The sequence below is a fragment of the Plectropomus leopardus genome, chromosome 7 (genome assembly GCF_026936395.1).
Source record: "Plectropomus leopardus strain MGB_pleo_1.0 chromosome 7, ASM2693639v1, whole genome shotgun sequence".
Taxonomy (NCBI): Eukaryota; Metazoa; Chordata; class Actinopteri; order Perciformes; family Serranidae; genus Plectropomus; species Plectropomus leopardus.
The window spans coordinates 27,233,549-27,258,691 of record NC_142182.1 but is presented as its reverse complement, the minus strand read 5'-3'; the positions used below and the strand labels follow the sequence as shown (position 1 = coordinate 27,258,691).

The 25,143-nt window shown below is 40.4% G+C and overlaps 1 protein-coding gene across 2 annotated transcripts in view; it reads right to left on the bottom strand.

Moving 5' to 3' along the window:
- Window positions 1-25,143, bottom strand: part of plxnb2b (plexin b2b) — a 153,161-nt gene that overhangs the window by 47,573 nt on the left and 80,445 nt on the right. For both annotated transcript variants that reach the window (XM_042496046.2, XM_042496047.2), the window contains 9 exons: window positions 13,220-14,346; window positions 11,482-11,670; window positions 10,579-10,704; window positions 7,349-7,449; window positions 4,823-4,949; window positions 4,102-4,261; window positions 2,373-2,484; window positions 1,723-1,834; window positions 441-542 (listed from right to left, as the gene is read on the bottom strand). In XM_042496046.2, the coding sequence (XP_042351980.2) occupies window positions 441-542; window positions 1,723-1,834; window positions 2,373-2,484; window positions 4,102-4,261; window positions 4,823-4,949; window positions 7,349-7,449; window positions 10,579-10,704; window positions 11,482-11,670; window positions 13,220-14,344 (2,154 nt within the window). In that variant the 5' untranslated portion in view covers window positions 14,345-14,346. The remainder of the gene's footprint in view (window positions 1-440; window positions 543-1,722; window positions 1,835-2,372; window positions 2,485-4,101; window positions 4,262-4,822; window positions 4,950-7,348; window positions 7,450-10,578; window positions 10,705-11,481; window positions 11,671-13,219; window positions 14,347-25,143) is intronic.

The following is a 25,143-nucleotide window of genomic DNA, read 5'->3' as shown; positions in this document are numbered from 1 at the left end:
GCAGCCCATCTCTGACAGGCTGAGCAGAGCAGGATAAACACTGATTTGTAACGTAAAACTGCTTTATTAGGTGTTTTTAGTGGTTTAGAACACCTGGTCCATTTGTTTCAGAGAGGAGGAGACCTCTGTGAATAATTCGGCTCCAGATTCTTGTTTACTTTGTAAGTAAAACACGATGAAATTAGAAACAGTAATACATGAGGGAAAAATTTATGTAGGGATAGGGTTAAAAACATTATGTCTCTTGAATTATATGGTCCCTAAGTTATGCTGATGACCGAAATGTATATTTTTCATGTCACATTTTGCCACCTTGTGCTTTGGTTAAAAACTGTGACTAATCCAGTTCTCTGTGGGCCTGGTACCAGACTCAGTAACTGTTTAAAACAGGCTGTTAGTTTTAAAGCAATGCTTTAAATTCTGTGTCTGTGCCACTTTACCTGGTAGAGGTCCAAATTGATCCCCTCAAAGCTGATACTAGTCTTGTAGCCCACAGGTATCAGCACAGGATCTGGATTCTCAAACTGAGGACACTTTGCTCCCTGAGAAGGCATTAAAACAAACCAGATACTCTCAGTTTAAATAATTTACATTTTAAATATGCCAACCACTTAACGGACACCCTCATCTGCGGCGACAGATAAGTGTATCGCTAAAACATCTGCTGACTTATAAATTGAGATCCTGCGCCCTACAGTATTTGTCACGCAAGATGGTGCCAGCTGATACCAGGATTTGAGGTTTTTTTTATTAATTTTTGGGGGATATCTGGATCCCTCAAGCGTCCCATCATGTGTGGTGATTAGATTTGTCTTTTGAAACTTGTGCTGCACTTTTTCCAGCATTTATCAAACATTTACTATAAGTTCGGCTGTGGTCAAGGGCAAACATGCTATATTGGCCAAAATCATTTCCACTGGGAGAAATGTGCTGCAACTTTAGATAAATGCCAATTCACAAACACCTACATGTACAAAAACAAGCAAGATCGCTCTGAACGCCTCAATCTGAAAATACTTTAACTCAGAGTAGAAAAATAGCCCAATGTCACTGAAATTTTTCCCATGGTCCAATCAGTTGACAAGGCTCAACAATTGAAAACATATTGGTAAACTGGCACTGACTTGGCAAACATGCTGCAAATATTAAAATGATGTAAAGTCAAACATACGCAAACCCTGAAAACGGATGCAGCTGAGAAATGCTTCATATCCAGTTAACACAGAGGAAGTTCTTCAGTCTGCTAGGGAGCTCTAAGAGAAACAACTTGAAGTAGCTAGCGTCAGTGTAATGCTGATGCTATCTACGTAAATCAGTTGCTCTTTTATGTTGCATCATTTCTGTATTTGCCAAGTGTATGCTGTTAATGTATTTGTTTCAGGTTTCTGCAGCACGTCTTTTCATTTGCAGTCCATTTCTGTTGTATTTGTTTAGCATTTTTGTTTGTTTTTGAATCGTCATTGTTTCTAAGGCTTCAGGACATTTTTACCAGTGGACATGATTTGGGCCACTGTAGCAAGTTTGCCCTTGATGACTGCCGTACTGATAATATGTGTTTGATAAATGCTGGAAAAACAGGAATTTTAGCGACATGATCCAAATATCCCCAAATAATCATTTAAAAAAAAAGGAAATCCTGGTATTTGCTCTTGCTGGCCTCCGTATATCAGTGATAAAAATCTTCTATATTCCACTGATGTGTTAATATTTGAGAAAGCTCACCTGACGGTGCTTTATGATGTTGATACCAACCACGCTGTCGTCCATGTCGCTGCAGGTGTGGTCATGTGTGCTCCACTGACAGCCCCACATACTGGCCACACATGACATACACCTGAAAAAACACACATAGGAATAAAGAAAGTTAAACACCAAAGATAAGAAAATGCTTTCACACACATATAATTAGGCAGTTGCGCACACGCATAAACGCATACACAAACAAAATCTTAAAACATGCAAACTCATCAAAGAGCGTCCAGCAAAAAATCCATGCTGCTGACAACGAAATGGATCTCTGCAACTTCACATAAGCAAAGCTCGTTCATCACACATTCCTTGGCATGAAAGAAATGAAGGAAAAAAAATAAGGAGAGGGAGAAAAAAATGGGGAGATCGACTTTCATTTTTTGATTAATGAAAAGGAAACTGAGGCAATTTCCTCGGCTTGGTAATAAAAGGAGGAGAAAAAATGCAAGAGGTGCATTCAAAATTACCATGCATCACAATTTACAAACAGAGCCTTGATCTCTCATCTGTTCATGCACGGTGATACATTTACATCAAGGTTGTCAGTTGATGCTGTGTTCAGTGTCACTGCGTATTTTCGGTGAGTGACAGAGCAGAACTGATAGATTAAGAGTCTGACTCACGGTGTGTTTTCTGATTTCCTCACTGTGGCAGCACAGTTATAGAACTTGAATTCCCGCATGGCCAGCTCCACCGTCTCATTGACCAGAACCCTGATGGACACGGCCACAAAGTCTGAGGGGAAAGCAACGGGAGGGTTAAAATGTGCTTCACTGGCTTGTTGGTGGAATATGAGTTTCACACAGTTATGAATGGGGATGGTTTCATTGGGAATTATTCTGAATATTCAAGACTCACAGTTCAGGATAAAACAACACAGGAAGGGCGGCACATTCTGACACACAAGACATGACCTTTAAATAATTAGTGACAGAGCATCACTTCAAATATCTTTATACTAAATATTTATTAATGCATTAATTTAACAAGACTTGGAGTCTACGGCCACGCTAGTGGCTCTGTCAAGCTGTACTTATGCATAGCAGTACTTTGAGCTAAATACTAACATGCTCACAAGGACAATGCTAACACTTCACCAGTTTACTTTCACATGTTAGCATGAATACATTTGTTAATAAGCAAAAAACACAGTCTAGTTGAGGCTGATGGGAATTTCATTTGTTTTACCATTTTACAATTAATTCTGAGATGGACATGGATGTGTGTACCTTACCGTGTAAACTAAAATAAGACTATGAATAAAGCCCTTAATGGTCCACTGTGTAGGATTTAGAGGGGCAGATTGGCAGAAATGGAATATAACAAGTATGTTTTCTTTAGTGTCTGGTCACCTAAAAATAAGAATTATTGTGTTAACATTACCTAAGAATGAGCCATTTATATCTACATAAAGAGTGGGTCCTCATGTCCACCATGTTTCTACAGTAGCTCAGAGTGGACAAACCAAACACTGGCACCAGATAGCACCATTTGTAATCTCATGTTCTCACAATGTTTTCAGTCACTGTAGTTGGTTAAAGCTGTGGCAGAAAAATACTGACTTTTTAACTGACTCTGCTTTATTCTGTGTTTTTACTGCTTAAAATTACCTGATCCATTTGTTTTAGAGAGGTAGAGACCTCTGCATATAATGTCGCTCCTGCATATACCTACAGCTAATCTTAGCAACACAACATGAGGCAGCGCTGAGCAGCTGATGTAAAAAGAAAACAGAGTGCAGGATGAGATGGGAGGGTCTAGCATCAATATGTCTGTGATTAAGTGTTCCCGTTTTTGCTATCAGAATTTGAAAATAGTACTTCAACAAGAAGTTCAACATCAGTTGAGGCTATCTTGGCTGTTTTCAAAAATGCATTCATGGCGCTCCTCTTCACTGAGCTAGGTGTCTGCTTGTCAGTGTCCCCTGTACAAGGCTCTCGTGGCACAAAGATCAAGTCATCACGTTGTTTGTGTAAAGCATGAAGGCTCAGCAAGCTGTCAGTCATCGTCTTAAACACACCCCATATTAGACAAACTGTTTTGATTGGCACAAAGTTAGTAAGGCTGTTGGGAAATCTGTCTCAAAGGGAGGGGGACCGGACATATCTGCCTAGAGAAAATAAAAAATCAGCTCACAGATTCATATGATTCCTGGGCTACAACCCCCCCCCCCCGCTAACAAATGTGCAACTTATTTACCCAACTAACTGACATGCTTGGGGTTTCTTGGGCCCTGGAGTTGTTGCCTGCTTTAACCACTGGTGATGCAACCTTGGTTATAATCAAGAACAACAGACATTTGCCTTGAAAGAGGCTTAAAAAAAGAGAGTATGTTAATTATAAAGGCCATACCTTGGCCCTCAGGCGTATGTGGTATAAGCGAAGGACTGGGCAGATCGCAGGAGACCTGACCGGAGTCAGACATGGTGCCTTCACTCTCAAAGGTATCGATGGAGCAGAGTAGACGATCAGAAGGCCCAATTGCAGGAAGGGAGGGGATGTTGATCTTTACCTAAACAGAAAGTAACATGTAAAGGATTTGGAGGTGGCTGAACTTATGTTTTTCACAAAGGTTTTTTGCCCATCACCTGCTAGCATTATCATTTCATATGAAATTTCTCTGCTGGATGTATAATTCAAACATAGCTATGTAACTGTGAAGTAACACACATATGGAAGTGTTTCCTTTTAAAGCCATGGTGATTGATTGATTGATTGCTGTTGGTGGATATACAAGAGTGAGTCAGAGAGAGAGGGACAGAAAAGGAGCCAGGAATGAAAAAAAAGAAAACAGCTTGAGAGAGAAAGTGCACAAGAGAGGCTCTCCATCTTCAGGCCATGAGCACAATCAACCAGGTCGGTTATAATAAGCTAGTTTGGAGTTTTCTGCAACGATCGATACAGAGGCAGGAAGACCTAGAGCCCAGGGTCTCTGATTCACAATGGAAACAGTTTATTACTCAGGCTGTGCATGTTTGTGTGACGTGCATGTAAGAGGAGTTATATTCTGCAGAGCAAGAGAGAAGCAGAGAACAAAAGGAGAAGGAATAAGGAGAGAGCAGCAACGCTGTACCTTCTGAGTCTTTTTACAGGAAAGGTTCGGGGGATAGATGGAGACGATCTTGACACACTGCTGCCTGGGGCTCCACAGCCAGCCATTCTTCTCCTCCGCCCGGCGGCACTCAGACCTCCTGGTACACCTTCAGACGAAGGATGAACAACTCCCATCAGCCTCTGCTCCACAACCCCTAAACGCTTTTACAAGGCCTCAGAAAAAACAAAGCCTATGGACTCTAACAGATTTTCAATGAGCTGCTGTCAATAACAACCTCATGCCCAAGTGACTTCAAGCAGGGTCGGCGTAGATTCTCAAGATTAAGTTTTATATAGATATGAAAAACATTAAAGGCCCTCATTGGTATCTGGTTTGCAGAGTAAAATATATTTTGGATTTGTACTGCTAGTTGAACAAAACAAGCAGTTTAAGGATGTCACTTTGGGTTTGTTAAGTTATTATAGGCTGTTTGAAAAACTTTATATTTTCATTTCCCAAGGCTCATAATATTGGATATGTATACAAGGATGGACAGAGTCTTTTGTCCATAGTCTGTATTCATTTTGTCTGTATTCGTCCAGTGTCGCTAATTCAAGCAAGATACAACAATAGGAGATGCTTAAAATATTTAAAAGGAGGACGGAACAAATCTGTAATATAGTGAAAAGAATACTCCACGCCACCGTCTACAATGCTGCCTCCATTAAAAGGTACATATCACCACCTCCTCCAGTGTTTGTTTGTCTGAAACGTTTTAGGGCAGTGACGATTAGAATGTTTGGAACGGACGTATCTATTTTCATAGCTAAAGTGAGTATAAAATAGCCTGTAGAATAAATTATTAATCAAGAAATTATTTGAGGTAAACCAATAATGAAAAAAAATGTTATTGCAGTGTTAAAAATGTTACTTCAGCATTTGACAGTGTGCAGTATAAATTGATAAAAAAAAAAAAAAACATGAGGTGATACACTTTAACATTTTTGGTATATTGCACAGGAGAAGGAGCTAAATATAATGGATAATCTATAATTACAACACATTTGTCAGATTTAATTGCATATAAAGACAACTGAGGATAAAATGTGTGCTACAAAGGGAATCCAAGGAGTGTAACATAGAAACTCCTTAATAATATACAAACAAATAGGAGTAAACAATATAATTAAAATCTTTTTCTAGTGTAAAATCAGATCATTTTAACTGTTTTCAAGATGTAGACGTGAAGAGAAAAAGCAAACAAATTAAGCAGAGCTGCAACTAAAGACCATTTTTATTATCTATTAATAGATGATCTGTTTTTAAATCAGTTAATCAGCTTGTCAATGGCTATGTTCACACTGTTATTCCACTAATTATTCTGAATGACAGTATTCAGAATTTGGATGTGGGTCATGTAAACACCATATTCTGTTTATATTTTCCCAACTAGGCCTTTTTTGTTTTAGAATTTAGCACTTTTTGATTGAGATGTGGGGAATGCTGGTATAATTTGGGGAATATGCATCTCAGTTGGGGTTTTTACCACTTTATTTTAAAAGATTATAAAAGACTTGGAGAGCAACAGGTTAGGTTACTGGATATGTACAAATATCACAAAGCCGACATTGTAAATAAGGTGGGAGGCCGGTTTGCAAGGTGCAACAAGTTCACCACCAGTAGGAAACTTTGAAATAAACCTATTTTGGTGCAAAGAAGAAAAATGGCTAGCTTCTCCAGTGTTCCACTTTTTCACAATATACATAATAAACTAAATGTTAAGGCCTTAACCATATGAGCGAAATATTCTTTTTTTTAGCCATATTAACAGCTTAGTAGGAACGTCTTTTTTGAAATAAGGTCAAAAAATTGACTGTTCTGTGCATTTAAACGTACTGACTGAAACATCAGGAAAATGAGAAGGTGCATCACAATGTCCTAGAGCTCATGTTGTTGTCATCATGTGTCTGACTAGCAAACCAAAATCCAAAAATATTCAGATCACTACCAAAAACAGCAGAAAAATCACTATGGAGAAGCTGGCATCAACAAATGTTTTGTTTGAAGAATGACTGAAAAGATGATCAAAGTAGTTGCTGATTGAATTCCAACTGACCGATTATTTAGTCCGCTCATCGCTGCAGCTTTAAAGCCAAGTAAAGTGTGTGCAGTGTTTCTGAATAAGAATATCAACAACTTCCTAGGAGACACAATTGTTTTCCTGTTTTTGTTTTTTTCAGTGATCAGATCTCTGTAAAATACATGATACATACCGCCCCTTCTACCCTCCAGACCCTGATAAATATAGGCTGATGAGAGTAAATTGCACAGACTGTCTTCACTGCATGAGGCTGACAAACAGCTTTAATTCCTTACGGCTGCATGGACAACAGGAGATGGAATATAAACACCGAGGGGTACTAAAAGTGTCTGCAATAAAACACTGAACAAATACCCCGCTGTGTTTTACAGATGGAATTGCATGTGTGGGTGTTTGTGCTAGTCTGTCGCTGTGTGCATTTATAAGAGTGTGTGAGTTTATGTGAATGTGTGTGTGATCCTCACCTGCCCTCCAGGACACACCAGCCACAGTAAGGGTCCCTCAGTTCCACACATGATTGGCAGTCTTTCTGTTCGAAGCACGTCTGCACCGGCACCTTGATGATCTGGAGCGTTACAACATGAAATATGATCAAACAATGCACCTTAGGGGAGACACTGCACAACATATGAGACATTTAAACTATGGATTGAAATACTCCTTGGTTTACTGCAGTTGTGCAGAGGTAGAGGAAAATATGTCACAACATATGGTCTCTCATGTCTGCTCATCATGTTCAGTTACTAAAAAACTTCCCATGTCTACATGCTAAATGTTTATTGTATCCAGTACCCAGAAAGTGACTTAAGTACATTCACTTTACATGCGCTTGAGTGCTTCCGTTTGATGCTAATTTAAGGTGGCAGTGTGCTTCAACCAAAGTGCCCGACAATCATCTCGCAGCATCTGAAGCCCCCTTAAAAGCTGTCAGATTGGTCAGGTGTGAGGAGGTGAGAAAGTAGGCAGGAAACCCATTTCCAAGTTTTTCAGTGATTCAAATGGACTGAATAAAAGGAAATGAAATTACAGTTCAGTGTTATAATCAGGTTACATATGGTGCAATCATCATATACAATATGTAGGGCTGTAATGAAGGTCATTATATTACATTAAAAGTTTATACTGAAGTTTTCAAGTAAAGCTTTGAATGACTGTTGACCTATGTTGCAAAGAATTTCTTTCAGCCTGAAACACATGAACACGCCTTACAGCTGCAGAAAAGTGTAATTATAGCAGCAGGATGCACTTTGCTGCTGCTTGGTACATTTTTGGCATAATACAGATGCATGCTTCCCTTGTGTGTGGCAAGCAAAACACAATCTCTATTTGTTGCCTAAATGCCAATAAATATACATTTAAGCAGAACATTTCATTAGATAAAACCATGTGAAGTTTGGAAATTATTCCATCTATGTTTTTCTATTAATTCTGACTTTTGGACTAAACACTCTGAGTTATTAGAAACTTTCAGATTACACAAAACACACTCCTAAGCAGCTACCACCTAATGTAGCCAAGGGGTCAGCAGCCTTGGGCATGTGTGCCACTCGTCACTCATCTGCCGTCAGGGAGGCGTTACAGGAGTATGAAATCAAAGACATCAAGACTCACCAGCAGCTTCTACCCACAGGCCATCAGACTCCTGAACAATACTATCAGCACTGCCACTCACACACTTCACCACTCCCACTGACTATCATCTTATGTGTTGCACGACGCACAGAGCACATCACTTTTATTTCATTGAATTTTTTAACTCTAATGTATTCTTATTATTCAAGTTTTTTTTGTGTGTGTAAAGGGGACAAGCAAAGTAAGAATTTCATTGCATGGTCTAAGCCATACAATAAAATTCTTTTTTTTTACTTTGCATATAACAATAAACTTCTTATCTTATCTTAACTTATCTTATCTTATCTGTCACGTGGTAACTTAATTAATGGCACACTAGTAGCTACTGTGATAAATAGTGAAAACGTTACAGTGCAGGAGACAGTGGATTCTAAAGAAGTCACCATATTAAAATTGCACTTGATGAGAGCATGGATGTGAATAACATAATACATTTGAAAGTCATGGCAAGAAAGAAACAGTGATTTGTAAGGGAGGAGCTTTGCTGCTTAAAACCGATGCTTCAGACAAGAAAAGGTGAGGACATAGCCAAAGTTTTTATGGAGCAATTTGAGAAGCGATGGATTGACATTACATTGATATATGGCACACTGACTGACAAGAACACTTGCAAATGGTTCTCAAAAATGTTGCTGACCCCTGGTGTATCCGAAACAGTGTTATACAGATTAAAGTACCCAACAGTATGTAACATTTGTAGATTTTGTTCCACATCAGTCACCACAATATGAAACTGCTGCTTTTGTGTTGATGCAACTGCAATAAACATACTTTTGATTTCTACTGACATTTTCTAATGATACATATGTACTAGATATGGCCAGTATCACAGTGTTATGGTATATAAAGGTATTTAGAAATCCAAAAGGTGTAACTTTAAATACCAAAAAAATATGGACCCTAATCTCTCCATTAATTTCATACTGTAGAGGCTGAATTGAGGATATTTTTTATGCAGTGTGCATCAAATGCGAGAGTAGTGCATGTTCACATTGTTGCATTGCTGCTGTAGAGCTGCAAACTGTTATAACTTCTGTATTTCCACAATTGAAAGCACATACTCCACTCATTTATAAGGCTGTGCAAGCTACTGCATTATCAACGACATGGTCCTGAAAATGTTTCTCAGTAAAATGCCTCGTGTCAAAAACTGAGGGGATTCTGTCCACAGAAACTTGTCAGAGTGAGTATGTTGAGGAAAACAGATACATTTGTACTCCTCATGTCTGTGACTGATCGAAAATTTGAAACTACAGTCAATCAAAAAATCATTTTCATCATCTATTTTTGCTGAAAACCGTGCAAATCATGCGGAAAAAAACCCCTTGAGACTCCACTTCTCTAGGAGAGTATGAGCAGTGCCGCGCTGCTCATGCCGTCAGTGTGGCTGCTTTAACCCAGTAAAATGGGCGCAGAAAATAAAATGACAACAGGTTCCATGACACAGAAGTATAGAGGCATGAATAAATAGATACCACATAAGCTCAATATGTGCTTTTCAATGCAAACTTTTACTTCTTATGGAGTATTCTACATGATCTGGGCACTTCCTACTTCACTAATTATACTCTGTAATATATAACAGATTTATGGTCAAAAACACAAACATCATGAACTCATAAGTGGCACTGACAGATACTCTACTTGGATTATATTGAGCAAGTGATTTAAACTTTGATCTATTAAAATTTCAATCATCTAGTTGCAATCTCTATAAAAAAAACTCTCCTTTACAAAACATATTGCTTCCTTTCAGTAACAGCTAGTCACACAGCATATGATAATGCTCTCTTCCTGTGTCTCAAGGACATGTGACAGAACAGCTTTAATTTTAATCATTACAGCTGTCTACACAGGTGGTGTACTGGTATTTTACTGTTTACGCACATTACTGCAACCCAAAGCATCCATTTTTTAGGCTTCAAGTCTATTTTCTGTCATTTTACATAACTACAGTAGTTATAGTGGTCTCTGAACGTTGCCAAAACACAAGTTACCTACTCGCAAGACTGTGCCTGTGTTATACATGATATGTATTACAAAAGGGCCCTGACATACTCACCTTTTTCTCTGTGGTAATGTAGAGGTGGCTTTGACTGTGGTCAAAGAAAAGGTTCTTGTTGACCTTCTCTCCCATGGTGTTGCCAAGAGTCTTATTATACATGTATGGCTCTGAAGTCAGGTGTACCTGAAGAAAAAGCAAAACACTTTCACACATGAGGTCTGGAATTCCCCAGTCCTGATTTCCTCTGGTAGGACTAAAAGCTTAAGGGAACAAAACTAGTATTGCCATCTTGCAGTTGTATGCCTCTGTGAATTGGTCAAGTTGCACTTACAGTTAACATACGTACATGTCTGTGAAAACATGGATGCTTTACACACCTTCCTCAGCCAGCAGCAAATCTATACATTCAGTAGTTTCAAGGTAGACACCCAAGGTTATTGTCACCAAGTCAGTATCTGACTTAATGTCTTCCCTTCTGTTCCTGAGTTATGGCATTGAATAATTGTCAGAAAAGCATTTTTGTAAAACATGTCAATGTTGTTGTAAGAGGATGACTGCGCCAAATTTAAGGAAACCCTTTATAGGCCTTGAGACAGAGTGTTCATGAAAATGAAATGGACGTAGGGTCAAGTGACCTCAACATTTAACCACCGAAATGTAATAAGTTTCATCGTTTGTGGATACCAGGTAAATCTTTGTGTCAAATTCGAAAAAAGTACCTTAAGGTGTTCTTGAGATAGATGGATGGATGAATGAAATGGATGCAAGGTAACACTGACCTTGACCTTTGACCACCAAAATTAAATCAGTTCATTGTAGAATCTAAGCGGATGTTTGTGCCAAATTTGAAGAAATTCCCTAAAAGTTTTCTTGAGAAATTGCATTCAGGAGACTGACTGACGGACTGACAACCCAAAAAAATGTAGTAAAAAAGATCAACAGATCGGCGGACAACTCTACCTTGAAGACCTCCCCTTGGGTGTTCCCCAAGAAGGCGATGGTGTGCTCATTCTCCACAGCAACAGCCACAGCGGTCAGAAGGCCCGACTTAGCCCATACCTCATTTGCCTTTAAGGCGAAGTCTGGCTTGCTGGCCAGAGGGGAAGGCAGAAAGTCTCCACCACACTTGTGGGTTTTTGATGTATCTTTCTGTAAAGGAAAAGGAAGAACAAACAGATGATGACACATGGACCATTTAATCCAAAGGATTAAATAAACTACATGGCAGAGGTAAACAATTACGTTAAATCATGGGACTGTTTTTCCACCATTGTTTACTGTTGGCCAGCTTTGTACCGGTGTAACACAGGTGCAAGTCTAAAGGTTATCAATATGGTCATTGCTTTTTATCAGTATAAGAATAAAATGTATCTATGTAGCAGTTTGCTTAAGGATGTCACTTTTTGTCATAATCTGAGTTACAGCAGTTTATGTTAAAGGCAGAATAGGGATGATTGAAATTGACTACTTTTATGAGTCTACAAATTGTTTTTTAGGGAAATCCAAATTATTCTTCCTTTAATACACATTTAGCAAGAAATGACTCATATCTGCAATTAAATAGTCTGTGTTGCTGTATTAGAGATTTAATTGATAGGATATCGGCACATGATAGTGTCCTGCTCCATTTACAGTTTAATGAATGTACTGTTGAAAAAGGCTGAAGCTGTAGAATTAAAACTGTTTGAATACATATGGGAACAGTATTAGATGCTACAAAGTCATCAGAATTTACATTTGCTTTGTATTTATGTTGTTATCTAAAGTACATTTGTGAAAAATCATAAAAAGTTTTGATATCAGCGATGAAAGATAATGGCGCTTTGCCCACCATCACTACATGGTATCATTCTGAATGAGCTGAGGGAATTGGGAAAAGAGACATGGCAGGAGGGAAGATGTGAGACAGAAAGAGAGCTTTCAACGGTAAAATAAAAATAAAAAAGTGTGCAGAAAGCAGTAAACACACATTTAAGTAAACAGTGACACAACTGCATTATTGATTACTGCAAAGGGAATTCTTAAAAAAATATTCCACTCACATCTCTTATTTACAGAAACCCTGAAAGGCAAGGTGAAAAAAAAAAGTCTATTCCAGATGCAGCAAACATTCTTAACTATCTAAACCGGCTCTCACACAGGTGTACAGAATGATGACACCCACGTGATCATAAGTTGCATATTAGCGTACGTAACGCCACCTGAACACGATATGAGGGCAAGTATGTCCTTGCTTTGAGCAAAAATTTGTGGACAGTGTAAGAAAGATGGTTTTCTCTTAGCTATGTAAGAAAGCTCTCAGCCACTGGTAAAATGGCTTCGTAGAAACAGCTGTTTGCAGCTCGAATCTCTTTCTCTCTCCCCTCTTTAAGTGGTCATTTGTAGTTAGGTAACTGAGAAGGTAAAACCTTGTGCTTATGCTGCATTTTGCTTAACTTTCAATGTTTTTTGTATCACTAATGCACTAAGAGTTAAATTCTGATTAACTTTCTCCCCCTTTAAACCGCCTCATTAAGCCTTCAAGTTTATCTCCTACATAGCAGATAACATCCCATAAGTAGGAGATTATATCTCATATAGGGGATAAACCAAGGTTTTGACCAATACTTCCCGCATAAGATCTTCTCATCTTGCCTCTCAGGGCTTTGGCAGTTATTCCAACCAATTTTTAATCAGCTGGCACAAAAGAGGCACTTACCGGATGAACCGTTTTGCAGGCATCCTCAGCTTTAATGTAGGGGATGCCCACAGCAGAAATCCCAGAAATTTTTCCTGAGTCGCTGTAGCAGGCGCTGATGATGTCCACCAGCTTCTCATTGATTAAGTTCAGTGGGTACATGCAAAGAGCAGAGTCGTTGACGTCGTCGTCTGGACTCGCAACCATGAACAGAACTTTGCTCCAGGGGACCACCTTTCCGTACGAACCTGACTCAGTCATGACCCGCGCAAGCTCCTTTCCTGGAGAAGCCACGTATGCTGCCTTGACTTTGTTGTATCGGTTATTTTGGCCGCAGTTTAACTGGAGCTCCGTGAAGGAGTAGTAATGGTCGTCATCTTCACAAACACGAGACACAAAGGTCAGGTTTTTAATATCCGTACCATCAAGTGTCCTTGAAAAGAGGAAATAAACAAAACCATCCTCTTTGAAGACAAATCGGAAGTCATGCAGGTACTTGGAAACAAATGGGTTTGTCTGTACTGCAGATGCCTCAGCGACGTTGTCAAATACTACCCAATCACGGTAGTCCTGAAGGATACGCGTACTGATAAGTTTTGCACTGTCCAGGCTTCCGTAGCCCTTCCCAACAAGAAACACATTGAATGTTTGCCCTTCTCTTGAGAAGGTGGACATGATGCCCACCACGTTCACGTTATCTTCAATGCTAGTCACGTAAGTCCTCTCTCCTTTGCTGTCACTGTAATACAGCTGCTGTTCCACATTGGACAGATTGAGGAGTGAGCAGATGCCTCGGTAGCGGCTGCCGCAGACTATGAGCGAACCATTGGACGGATGAACCAGCAGAAGCTTGTTGAGGTTGGGCATTGGCTTTGTACCCTGGCAGGTAGAGGCAGGAGGAGTACAGGTCCGGGCGTCCTCTTTGGGGCCTGTCTCGGCACGAGCTTGCTGCTTGAGAGAGGGCCCCAGCTGATAGATCGTGTTGACCGCTCCCAGGTAGATGCGACCAGTCTGGGGGTCCTGGACCACATTGCTGATAAGGGTCTCGGAGGTGAACTCCGGGATGTGGATGGTGCTGCTCTCCTCCTGGGCTTGTGAGACTGACCGGCAGAATAGAAAGAGGAGGAGGGAGACCCAGCTTGCCATCTCTGGAGAAAAGAGAAAGGAAGGGGTGTTTCATTATTAATGCAGTTAAATGCACACGTTAATGTACATTAAGTGTGAGACTGCAGAGCACAGTAGGTGTGTGGTTAACCTACAACACACACATGGAATCTAATGGTCATGTGAACCAGACAGATGGCTCAATCACGAGAGTTAAACGCACAGTTTGACATTTTGGGCAAACCCCCTTATTATTTTTGCAGAATTACATTAGAGACTTGAGTCAGGAGACATCAATCACTTTTCCGCTTTGATTTTTGTACAGATTTAAACAAGAGAGATATAACACGGAAAGTAGTGAGCGTTAGAGGCAGATGTTTTTACTTTTGGACAGAGGCAGACTTCCTGTTTACAACTGTCTCCAATCTTTCTGCTAAATTAGGATGAACTTACCATCTCCCAGCTCCAGCTTCATATCTACCATACAGATATGAGAGGGGTATTGATCTCCTCATCAAACTATCCGAAAGTAAAGGAGTGTATTCCCAAATATTCTTTGAAAAGTTGGCTTGCTGAATTTACAGCCAAATACCCTTTTTTTCCATTCATACTCCTTTAGCGTTTGTCACATCTAGCCATGCAGATAATTTGATTCTATTTGGCAAGGATATGAGATGTCTGTCTCTGAATTCTCTGAATCCAAGTAATTTCGAATTTGACTTCAATTAAATTTTTTTGTCTGAACCATAAACTATATATAAAGACGGATGGCATGACAGCTCCCCAAAGTGAAGCCAAAGCATACCGCTGTACTATAGGTCATAAGCCCTGCCCCCTTGATGTTAGTGGATGGGGCATGATTAAAACTAAAAAAAAGTACAGGTCAAATACATTTTAAACCAAAATTATTTGCATATTTTTAGGTAGTTCTTATTTCCCTGATTTATGGGCAGGACTTCAATACAGCGGCTCCCCTCATAGCTTAAAACACAGACTCTGGAACCACCAGCACACGACAGCATCACCTGTTTCCAGGATATGATATTTTGGCTTCATTTTTGTACAGTGGGAGAAAGTGAAGACATATCATCTATCTTTATATGCAATCTATGATCTGAACAATATACAGACCGCATTGAGTGCTCCAGGAATTAACCCTAAAACCCAGAAATCAGTTAGAATTTCATCACCTCCCTCCCATCGTCTCAAAGTATTTTTATTTAATGAGAATTTTGGTTAGATGCCTGACATAAGGTCTGTCTGTAACACAAGCTTAAGAGACTTTCATGTTTTGCTGTACAGCTTAAAATATATCAGTAAATACCTCACATGCAATCTTTGAAGTTTTTGATTTTATAATTTTTGAAAGAAAAGATGTAAAAAAAAAAGGCAGTTGCTAACAAGTGGCTACAGGGATGTTTATTGTAGGGATGTTAATTCATGTAACCGCAGTGTAGTTCATTATAGCCCAGCATTAGATTTTAACTTCTTGTGATTGCATTTGGGCTAGTGGTGTTCATTTGTGATTATTATCTTTCTGAGCAAAAACCTAGAAATCTCACTTGTTTTTCAGCAGTGATCCAAAATCCAATAAAAAAAAATCCCATAGGCTTTTGGCAAGGGAAACAGAGTGACGGTAACTTTCACGTCGGCCAACAAAAAAATGTCATCCCGTGAACTAGGTACTTTGGGACTATTTAAAAGTAGTTGGTATGGAAATGGTTCACAGCAGAGTAAGTGGTATTACTGGTGATTGTGTTTCTGCTATATATATATATATATATATATATATATATATATATATATATATTTACATATTTATATACACACACACACATTTTTTTTCTTTAAGCACCACAAATAATAAATCTCAGAGAAATATCCTTATAATTGAACACTGTTCACATGTAACTTGGCACTATTGCCCCTTCAGGAGTTGTACATGGGAAGCAAGCTATGCTTCGAGCTAATATTGTGCAGTGCAGCTGTTTGTGTTGACTCAACTTCCTGCTCCAGTTCTATAAAGGGCTTGTTATTTTGGATTTAATTGCCTTAATATCAGAAGTGATCACTGGTGAAAAAATAAAAACTGCTGTGTGTGGGGGTAAAGAAAGATTAAGGCCGAGAGCTAGATCTCAAACCATAACACAATAAAAGCCTATTTAAGAACCTTGGATCTGTTCCAACTTCATTTGCACTTTGCGTTTTTTTTTCTCTCTCTTCAACAACACCTCCAGCGCTATGTGTTCAGGAAGTACACAGTTTTGTCTCAGAAAACATGATCACACAATATCCCTGTAAAATACAGACAGCATCATGTCCTGGCTAACAGCAGGTGCCTGTGGAGTCCTCACTCGCTGCTGTTTACCCAGGCTGTGGTAAATATGAAACTGCAGGTGGTTTTGAAGCAGCTATTGCCCACACAGCAAATGTGGGCCTATGTTCACATGTGGGTTCCAGCTCGAATCATATTCTGCTTCTTATTCCACCTTGCCAGTCAGGTCCACAGGCACATTTGTCAACATGAAAACCCCTGATGAAACTTCCAGGAGGTCGCTTGCCAAAGCTGTGTTTTATTATGTTAACCTGCCTTCCCTCACTGGACTAAGTGGGGAGACCACTGATTAGACATTTACCCAGGGGGGAACCTGTTAATTTCACTGGCAACTCCCATTAGCATTTAAGTGCCCACTACTCGATTTGATGATTTTATTTTTCTCCCCATTTACTGCCTCAGTCCTTCTCCCCCCCGCAAACCAATTTCACTCCATAAATGTATCGTGCCCTTTTCAATTCATAGCCTTAAATATTTCAATTAAAATTGAAATGGTGCAATAAAATCTCTGTCTGTGCTTATTCAGGACAGAAATGTGCGCGGTTGGTTTTTAAAGCTTTAATTAAGAGGGAGGGGTAGCCAGCGCTTCATCGAGATTTAACTAAGAGGAGCAGACAAAGAATAATAATAATTTGCATGCACACAAGAGGGGTGGACAAAATAAAAAGAACACCATGTGCACAACAAATTCAGCCCTAAAGTAACAAAACTTCAATTGCAAAAGCAGATCTGCTGGTTAAGTTGAATGACAATTACAAACATGTGCCAGCTTTAAGAGGTGCCACAATAACTCACTTTTATGTTGGAGTTCTCAAGGAAGTGTCACGAAAACTGCATAAATTGCAAAACGCTCTTGCAACCTCAAAATGTTGACAACATAAATAAACAGTGAGGCTGCACTGACAAAGAGTGGAAGAAAATAGCAAAAATGGTCACAGAGAGACAGTGAGAGAAAAAAATGGCCTTAAAATGATTATGGACTTGAATGAACACCTCTGTGAGGCAATCTCGGAGTAATAAAGTTTGCTCTGTAAAAGTGAGCTTCACAAAGCCTTACTTAGGTCGTGTTTAGGGCAGGGCTGCCATTTCGCAGCAAGATGTTGGACGTTAGAGCTGAAAGGCAAATGGCTTTCCACTGAAGGCACAATTGACAAAAATCACAGAAAAATCAATTTCAGCCACAATAATTTGAACGCTTGACGGGACTCTCTGTGTTAACTGACATGTGTCATTTCTGTGATCATTATTTAACACTTCAAATTTGCACTGAGGGTGTGAAACTGTGAGGCGCCAGCAACACTGACCCACATCTTATTTACTGCCTTCCACCAACATCCCTTATTTAAACCTTTTTTTATTCATTTATTTCTTATTATCACCTTTTAAATTATGTTTCTATCTCCATTTTTTCACTTTGATAAGTACCAATTTCTGTCTCTGAAAAGTAGGAATGCACCAATTGGAAAATTCTAATAATAACCAGTTGATTAATGATTTTTCCTGTTGCAGATGCCAGTGTTTTTTGCGGCTGTTTGTTTTGTTTTTGTTATTTTTATCATTTGTGCCACTGAAAAAAAAATCTTCATCATGAAATGAATAAGATAATTCAGAGATTTATTACACTCTTTAAATGAGGACAAATTCAATCATACAAATTTATGAAAGAACCTTTAATGTATTCTCCTTTCACAAGAAAAACACGTTTTTAAAAATAACTGCTTCAAAAGTCTTTTACTATGTATATCATAATTCCCTTTCTAATGTGTATTTTATGTTGCTGTATCTACAAATTCCTCCTTTAAGGAACTGTAGTTATTCAAGTTTCTTGCCAAAAACTACATTTTACACGATTACATGAAAACAGATCATAATGACGTATAATTTACCCTTTCGCAATACACAAAGACTGAACAAGGGGCGCCCAAGACTTTAGTGGACAGTGCAAGCGCCCCATGGCCATGAACAGAGGCAGCGTCCTTGCCACAGCGGCCGCGGATTCGCTTTCAGCTCATGGCCCTTTGCCATGAAAAAGAGCCATGAAAGCTCTCCCATTCATGTTTACATTCTGTCCTGTCAAAAGAAGGCAAAAATGCCAAAAAAAAAAAAAAAAAAAGATTGAATGGATCATAATGTAACTCAATGCAACCTTGGTTAGCTGTTAGCTTTAGCCACCAGCTGCTAACAGCTAACATTAACTAGCTCTCCTCTGATGATGTCAAGAGGGATTTGTTGTTCACAATGTAGCATTATCAGGGATGAAATATGGTGCTTCCCCTGACCATAGATTTATGGTAATACCGGATGCCAAGATGGTGCCTATTCATTCCAATGAATTTGCTCGCCTGATGGAAACACCAAAAAAAATTTCTAACTTCCAGGTTTACATCCACAGTATGCAGCCCACCGAATATGCACAGAAGTGTTTCTCCTGCTGGCCCTGCCCAGGAGTTCCTGCTCGCCTCATAGACTTTACATTGTGATAATGCGACAGATTTTTGTAACTCTTTTCTCAGCTCGAGGAAATTTTTACAAATACAAAACCTCCATGGATCAAAAATTCATAACAGACAGAGTCACACTTGACCTTGTCTGAAGTTTAAGGTGTCCTTTTCACCAGTTTTACAGACATGTCTTTTACATTGGTGGTCTATAGGGAAAATGCTTTTCGCTGCAATATTGCAAGTAGCCAATTGGAAAAACTGAAAGCAAGGCTGAGCTGCTTTCCTGGGGGCCTGCACCTGACGTGTCGATAGTGAATTTGCTGCATCCTATCCTCCTGGGAAGATCTCTTTGTCCCAAACATGTTTTCTACTTTCCCCAGGAACGACTGGAGGTCCATCAGTCTCAAGCCCTGCTTTTTAACCTGTGCCAAATTTATGTGACACAACAGAAAAACATCCACCACTGCCATCGGTGAATATGATCTTATTTGCTGAAAGGCCGATGGCAGCAAATAAGGCAAATACCAGTGTTCTGCTGATTAATCTGTGCTACCCTACTGAGATGTAGTTCAGCATATAAATGCAGATTTTATCATCATTACTTCTCAATTTGTCACCTAACCCTAGTATGTTCCAACAGCTGCCCTTTGTTTCCTCATCATAAGCTGTTATCTGACAGGCTGTTGATGGTTAAACACTTTTGACTAGACAGGTTCAGGTAGTCTGACACACCACATGACCTTTAAAGTTCTTTTATTTTCAGTTTGAGAAAACACAAGGCAGGAAAATCTAGTGTTTTGTACCTTCGTCAGCAGCTCCTGTAAATAACTATTAAATCTACAGTAGGTGTGTGCATCTACAAAATGTCTGAAATCAAACAACAGCTGTTTGCTTAATGCTGTCCAGGTTTTTTTTTTCTGTTTTTGTACACAACAAGAAAGACCATACTGTCTAAATATTGGCTATGATTGTAAATATGGACAGTAATTGAAGCATGACTGCCTCTCTGAATGTACCTCCATTGTTAGCCGTCTGCCAAAAAAAACTGTAATATCCATATTTCTATCAATTCACTTGTCCATGATGCAGACCGCACAGAGAGACTCCACAAAAGGTGGATTATGTCAATGGTTTCTGCGACAGAAAATTACTTGATTCCTTTGACTTCCAATCAAACATGCTGTGACAAAGCAACTTTCTCATCTGTAATGTACAATGCAAGGACAATGTCTCGGGGCGCTCATTTAGGTTTCCGTAAATTCCAGTTCCCCTTACATCCATGACTTCAAAGAGTCCTTTTTCCTACTCATGCAAATCCTATAGCCAGCCCTCGATCAGAAAAAAAAAGTGTCACACAAATTTCCCTCAGATGCTGCATTGTGGGTCAGTGCAAACGAAATTCTTAACATATTTCAAAGGAGCCTGTTCTCTCCTAGGATGTCTCCTTCTGTCGCTCTATCACTTTTCATCCTTTTTTCATGGGCTTAATCCTGAACGCTGGAATTAAAGAGGCTTCAAAGAGCTGAGGAGAGGCAGACGTCTGGTGGGGGTGACACAGGTGGAATGAGGCCCATTTCTCCACAGACCAGCCCACCTCTCTTTTCTCAACATGGCTCTAAGCTGCTGCGAGAGAACATGGCAAGTGGGCCCTTCCATACCAACACGTGGCTATTCTGAATAAATAAAAAGCTGCTAAATTTAGAGGCTGCGTGCTGCATCAGCCTGCAGCTAATGAAGCCTCCAATGGCTCGGGATAAATAATAATGAAACGCATCATGTGCTAATGAAGCTGGCACATCTGAAAAATATGATCCTGTGAAAGACACAATCAATGAATTAAAACTGCCCGATTTCTGGAAATCTCTCAACTAATTACTCTGAACATTTTTCTCATTATGGTTACAGGAGAAGGACAAATGTTTACACCAAATCATTAAACTGAACTGACTATACTGAATCCCCATCACCACTAATAGAATCAGTACTTATAGAAGTGGAGCTCCCCTCATAGTGAAGCCATGACCCACCCAACTCTGCCTCTGACTGGCTATTACTAGTTGCCTTCGTTGGTTGTTTCAGCAATAGGAGTGAGAGTTGTGAGGGATGGGGAAAGAATGTCAGGGTCAGCCTATCAGATGCAGAGTGGGGCAGGGTAGGGCAGATCATGCCTTTGCCATCCTAGCAAAAACCTGCCCACTGATGATTTTAAGCACCGTTAGGAAACATGTCAAAAGGATCCATCATTTCCACCCTCTCTATTCATTTTCTACGTAAGCTCTATGCAATGCATTCTGGTAGAACTGTGTTATGTTTCAAGAGATGGTGCGTCTGCTGCTCATTTGCATAACGTTGAATGTAGGCTACTTTAAGCAAATCAGAGGTATCTGGTGCGACTTGCCCCTACGGTTGCAGCAGTATACCGGTCTCAAGGTATACCGTGGTATAAAAGTTGACTGTTATCATACAGTGTACACTTGCTTGCTTGGTTTCAAGTTTCAGTTGTGACAATAAAGTGTAAACCACTTTCATAGTATGAGAGAAAGTTGCCAAATGAGCCGCCATGTTGGTCCAGTTTGAATCCTAAGCAGACCATCCACATGCCTCGTGGCATGCCGATCAAGCATCCAAAGATGGGAAGCGGTGCCGCATCTCACATCTTAAAACACCCCCTGCAGCACGTTCCATCACAGAACATTTATTCCTCATTTCAGATGTTTTAAAAGACCCCGGAAGCTAAATAAATGACAATGTTGCAATAACTTTGTAGCAAATAGGTGGTTCATGAGCAATTCCCCTAAAAGATTCTATCAATTGTATATTCATTTCATTCAGTTTTCTTTTTCTTTGCCCTTATTTTATAGTTATAGTTTATAGTGGAGATAGTTAACATAAAACGCTGATACATTATCATTGATTATTATCAATTATCATTCAGGCAGATAATCTGTTGACCCCTACATTTCAGACTGACCTAACACTACACACCAGTCTAAAATATCTTTACAAAACAAGGTCTTTATTCTTATATCCCTTAGGGACACTAATATCTTGTATTTCTATGGATATGTCAGAATATTGTCAATAAGCAAGATGAGAGAAACTTGCAGTGGTTATATTGGTCTAGTTGTGCAGGCTGCTGAACTGAACAGATACTCACTGAAGAACATTATGAGCATTGATTCGACTCCTAAATGAATAAACTTGATAGACAAGATTTGATTCAGCAAACTGATTTGCAATTTCCACCCCTAGTTTATTTCCATTGTTGAGGGGAAAATAGAGTGAAGAACTGCTGAGTTACTGCATGCAGAGGCTTGAAGATAGCACCTGAAGGTGTGTCGCTTTGTTGTCTTCCTGGTCATTACACACTTGCACACACACCTTTTATTTTTTTTTATTGACAACTACAGTGCCATCTCTTTCACCCTCACTCGACAAGTGCGGACATGTCTGGACAGGAAAAGAAGCTCTCAGCAGAGGAAAATGAAAGATAATTGAAAAATAGCAGGTATGCACACAAACACACACAGATTCATAGGCTTAGAGATACGTGTGCACGCACCGATACGTGCAACAGCACAGTTTGAAGTGCTGACAAGGTAATCCCACTCCGACCACACAGAGAAGCTCTTCTCTTCAAACTGCCATGCTGTGTTTCTTTGACACAGGGGCACTGAAGCCCAGCATGGCAGTTGACGTGCCTCTCGGCCAATCCTCTCGCCACACAACACCTGCACCCCCCCTTTCTAGGACAACACCCACCAGGAGGAAGTCTACGAGCGTGCCTGTACGAGGGAGCAAGAGATCAGGAAGGAGAAAAGGGAAAAACAAGAGTGTGTGGGGGTGTGTAATGATTAGATCACATGCACAAACACTACCGCAACTGCTGACCTGGCAAGTTTTGAAGCAGCGTGAGTGCTCCACTCACTCATTAAAACAGATATGGAAAGGAAACTGATATAATAAATAAAAAAACAGACACCCTACCCCGAAAACATAATGGGATATCACCCCATACTGCGATCATTCATATTCAGCACTTTCTTTATCGGAGAGCTGGCTTTGACGGATGCCAGGGTCTGACATTGATGTGGGGGGGGGTGTCCTCACATTGAAGCCGCTTTCAGTGTTATACGCTGATAAAAGCGAACTGCTATAAAATTACTTGCATGTCCCCAGAGGCCTCTGGGCTGGGCGGAGAGTGAGGCGGGAGGGAGAAGAGGTGAGAGAGGGGTTAATGCTCTAAAGTGAATCGAGCCGTGTCCCTCGCTGTGTGACGGGCCCTGAAAAGCCCTGATAAAGTGTGTACAAGACAACATGACAACGTGGGTTAGGAGCCGTACAAGGAGCCGGAAACGAGGGGCGGATCCTCGTCTTTTCTTTTCCCGCCGCCGTGCAGGGAGGGATAGTGAGGAACAAGCGGCTTTGTTAAAAGATGAAACATGAAGTGGGAGAGTGTAAAGAACTCTTTCTTTCTCAGCATGTCTCCCTACTCGCTTTTTTTTTTTTTTTTGACATGCAAACGCTCTTGTCCCATCCACAAATTGTTTCACGGGTTGCGATGGGAGGCTGTTGTGACGATGGCAATCCAATTTCCATATGAACAATTACCCCGCCGTCAGGGTTGGCAGTTCATTTATTTCAATTTGACTGACTGGGAGAACCATGCTCACCAAAGCAGCCAGCCCAGCCATTGTATTCAGGGCACCGGGCGGGCAATTGATGGGCCAGGTCCATTTCACTGGGATCCAGCTGCTCTGGCCTAAATATGCTAACACCTTTAAAGTTGGCCCGTGACCCAAGGAGTGTGTGAATCACACTCTGCTCTCCTATTAGACTGTGAGTGTGTGTCCCAGTTCTCACGCCTGTGTGCTTGTGTTTCTCTTGTGTCTACATGTGTCTGCCCTCTTGTGTGTGTTTGTCTGTTTTGATGTATGACCACTAGTCAGGGGTGAGAGCGTAACCCGCACACACCCACACCATCCCTTTAGGCACAGCGCTGTTCCTCATTAGGACCGATAGGCTGTGTGTGTGTGTGCGTGTGTGTCTGTTTACCGCTCCGTCACCATTTTCAAGGCTCCTGCTATCTCCCCTCTGCCAGCTGGACACTTGAGCAGCAAGAACGCAAAACCACTAGTGGGCACACACACACACACACACACACACACACAAAAAATACACAAATAAGTGTGCATGTGTGCAGGGATATACACGGACAAACTAGTACACTTTTTATACCTTCCTCAGGAGCCGACCTCAAGTGTCTCTTGTTATCTCTCAATCTCTGTTTGTCTCTCAAACAAACACACAAACGCAACCTCTCTGTTTCTGGGCAGCAGCAGCTTGGGCTAATCTCCCAATGCTAACTGGCCTCCCCCACGCCCAGCTGGATGCTGCAGCTCTCCAGCGGGACAGAGTGGCTGTTTGCTGTGTGGACACAGCTGGCGGATGTGGAGAACCTGATTAAACGGCCTGGCCTGGCGGAGAAGAGCTACTTTCAGGAGCCAATGGCTTCTCCGACATTGCCGCCACATCCAGACGGTTGCTAATACACACAAACAGTTGTAGGGGCAGGCATGCATACACAAGCTTGCTAATCAACTCGACTCACTCACAGATATGCATCTGAGAGCCAACACTGTTGCTGCATATGAAAAATGTGCTGCCCATATCCACAACTAGGGCTGCACCAAAAGGTTGTTTTTATTATCAATTCATCTGCTGATTTTTTTTAATAAATGGATTAAAAGTTTGTTCCATAAAATGTCAGAAAAAAAAGAAGCCCAGAATGAGTTCCCAAAATTCTTTGCAATGGGAGCACCACATATTTATGCTGCGCAACAAACGCCAGCAGAGTGACTGGACATCTGAGCATCTTTTCTGCACTGAGCACTGCACGTCCGGCATTTTTTTCTGGTCACCAAGAGCTGAACAATGTTTATCTTTGGGTATAAACCGAGCGGCAATGTTCAGGGCTGAAAAATTAAGCAGAACTTAAGCAGAAGTTTCATCTTCTTTAAGTGCTTCAGCCTTCCCTTCACCCAGAGCAAGTAACTACCTTGAGC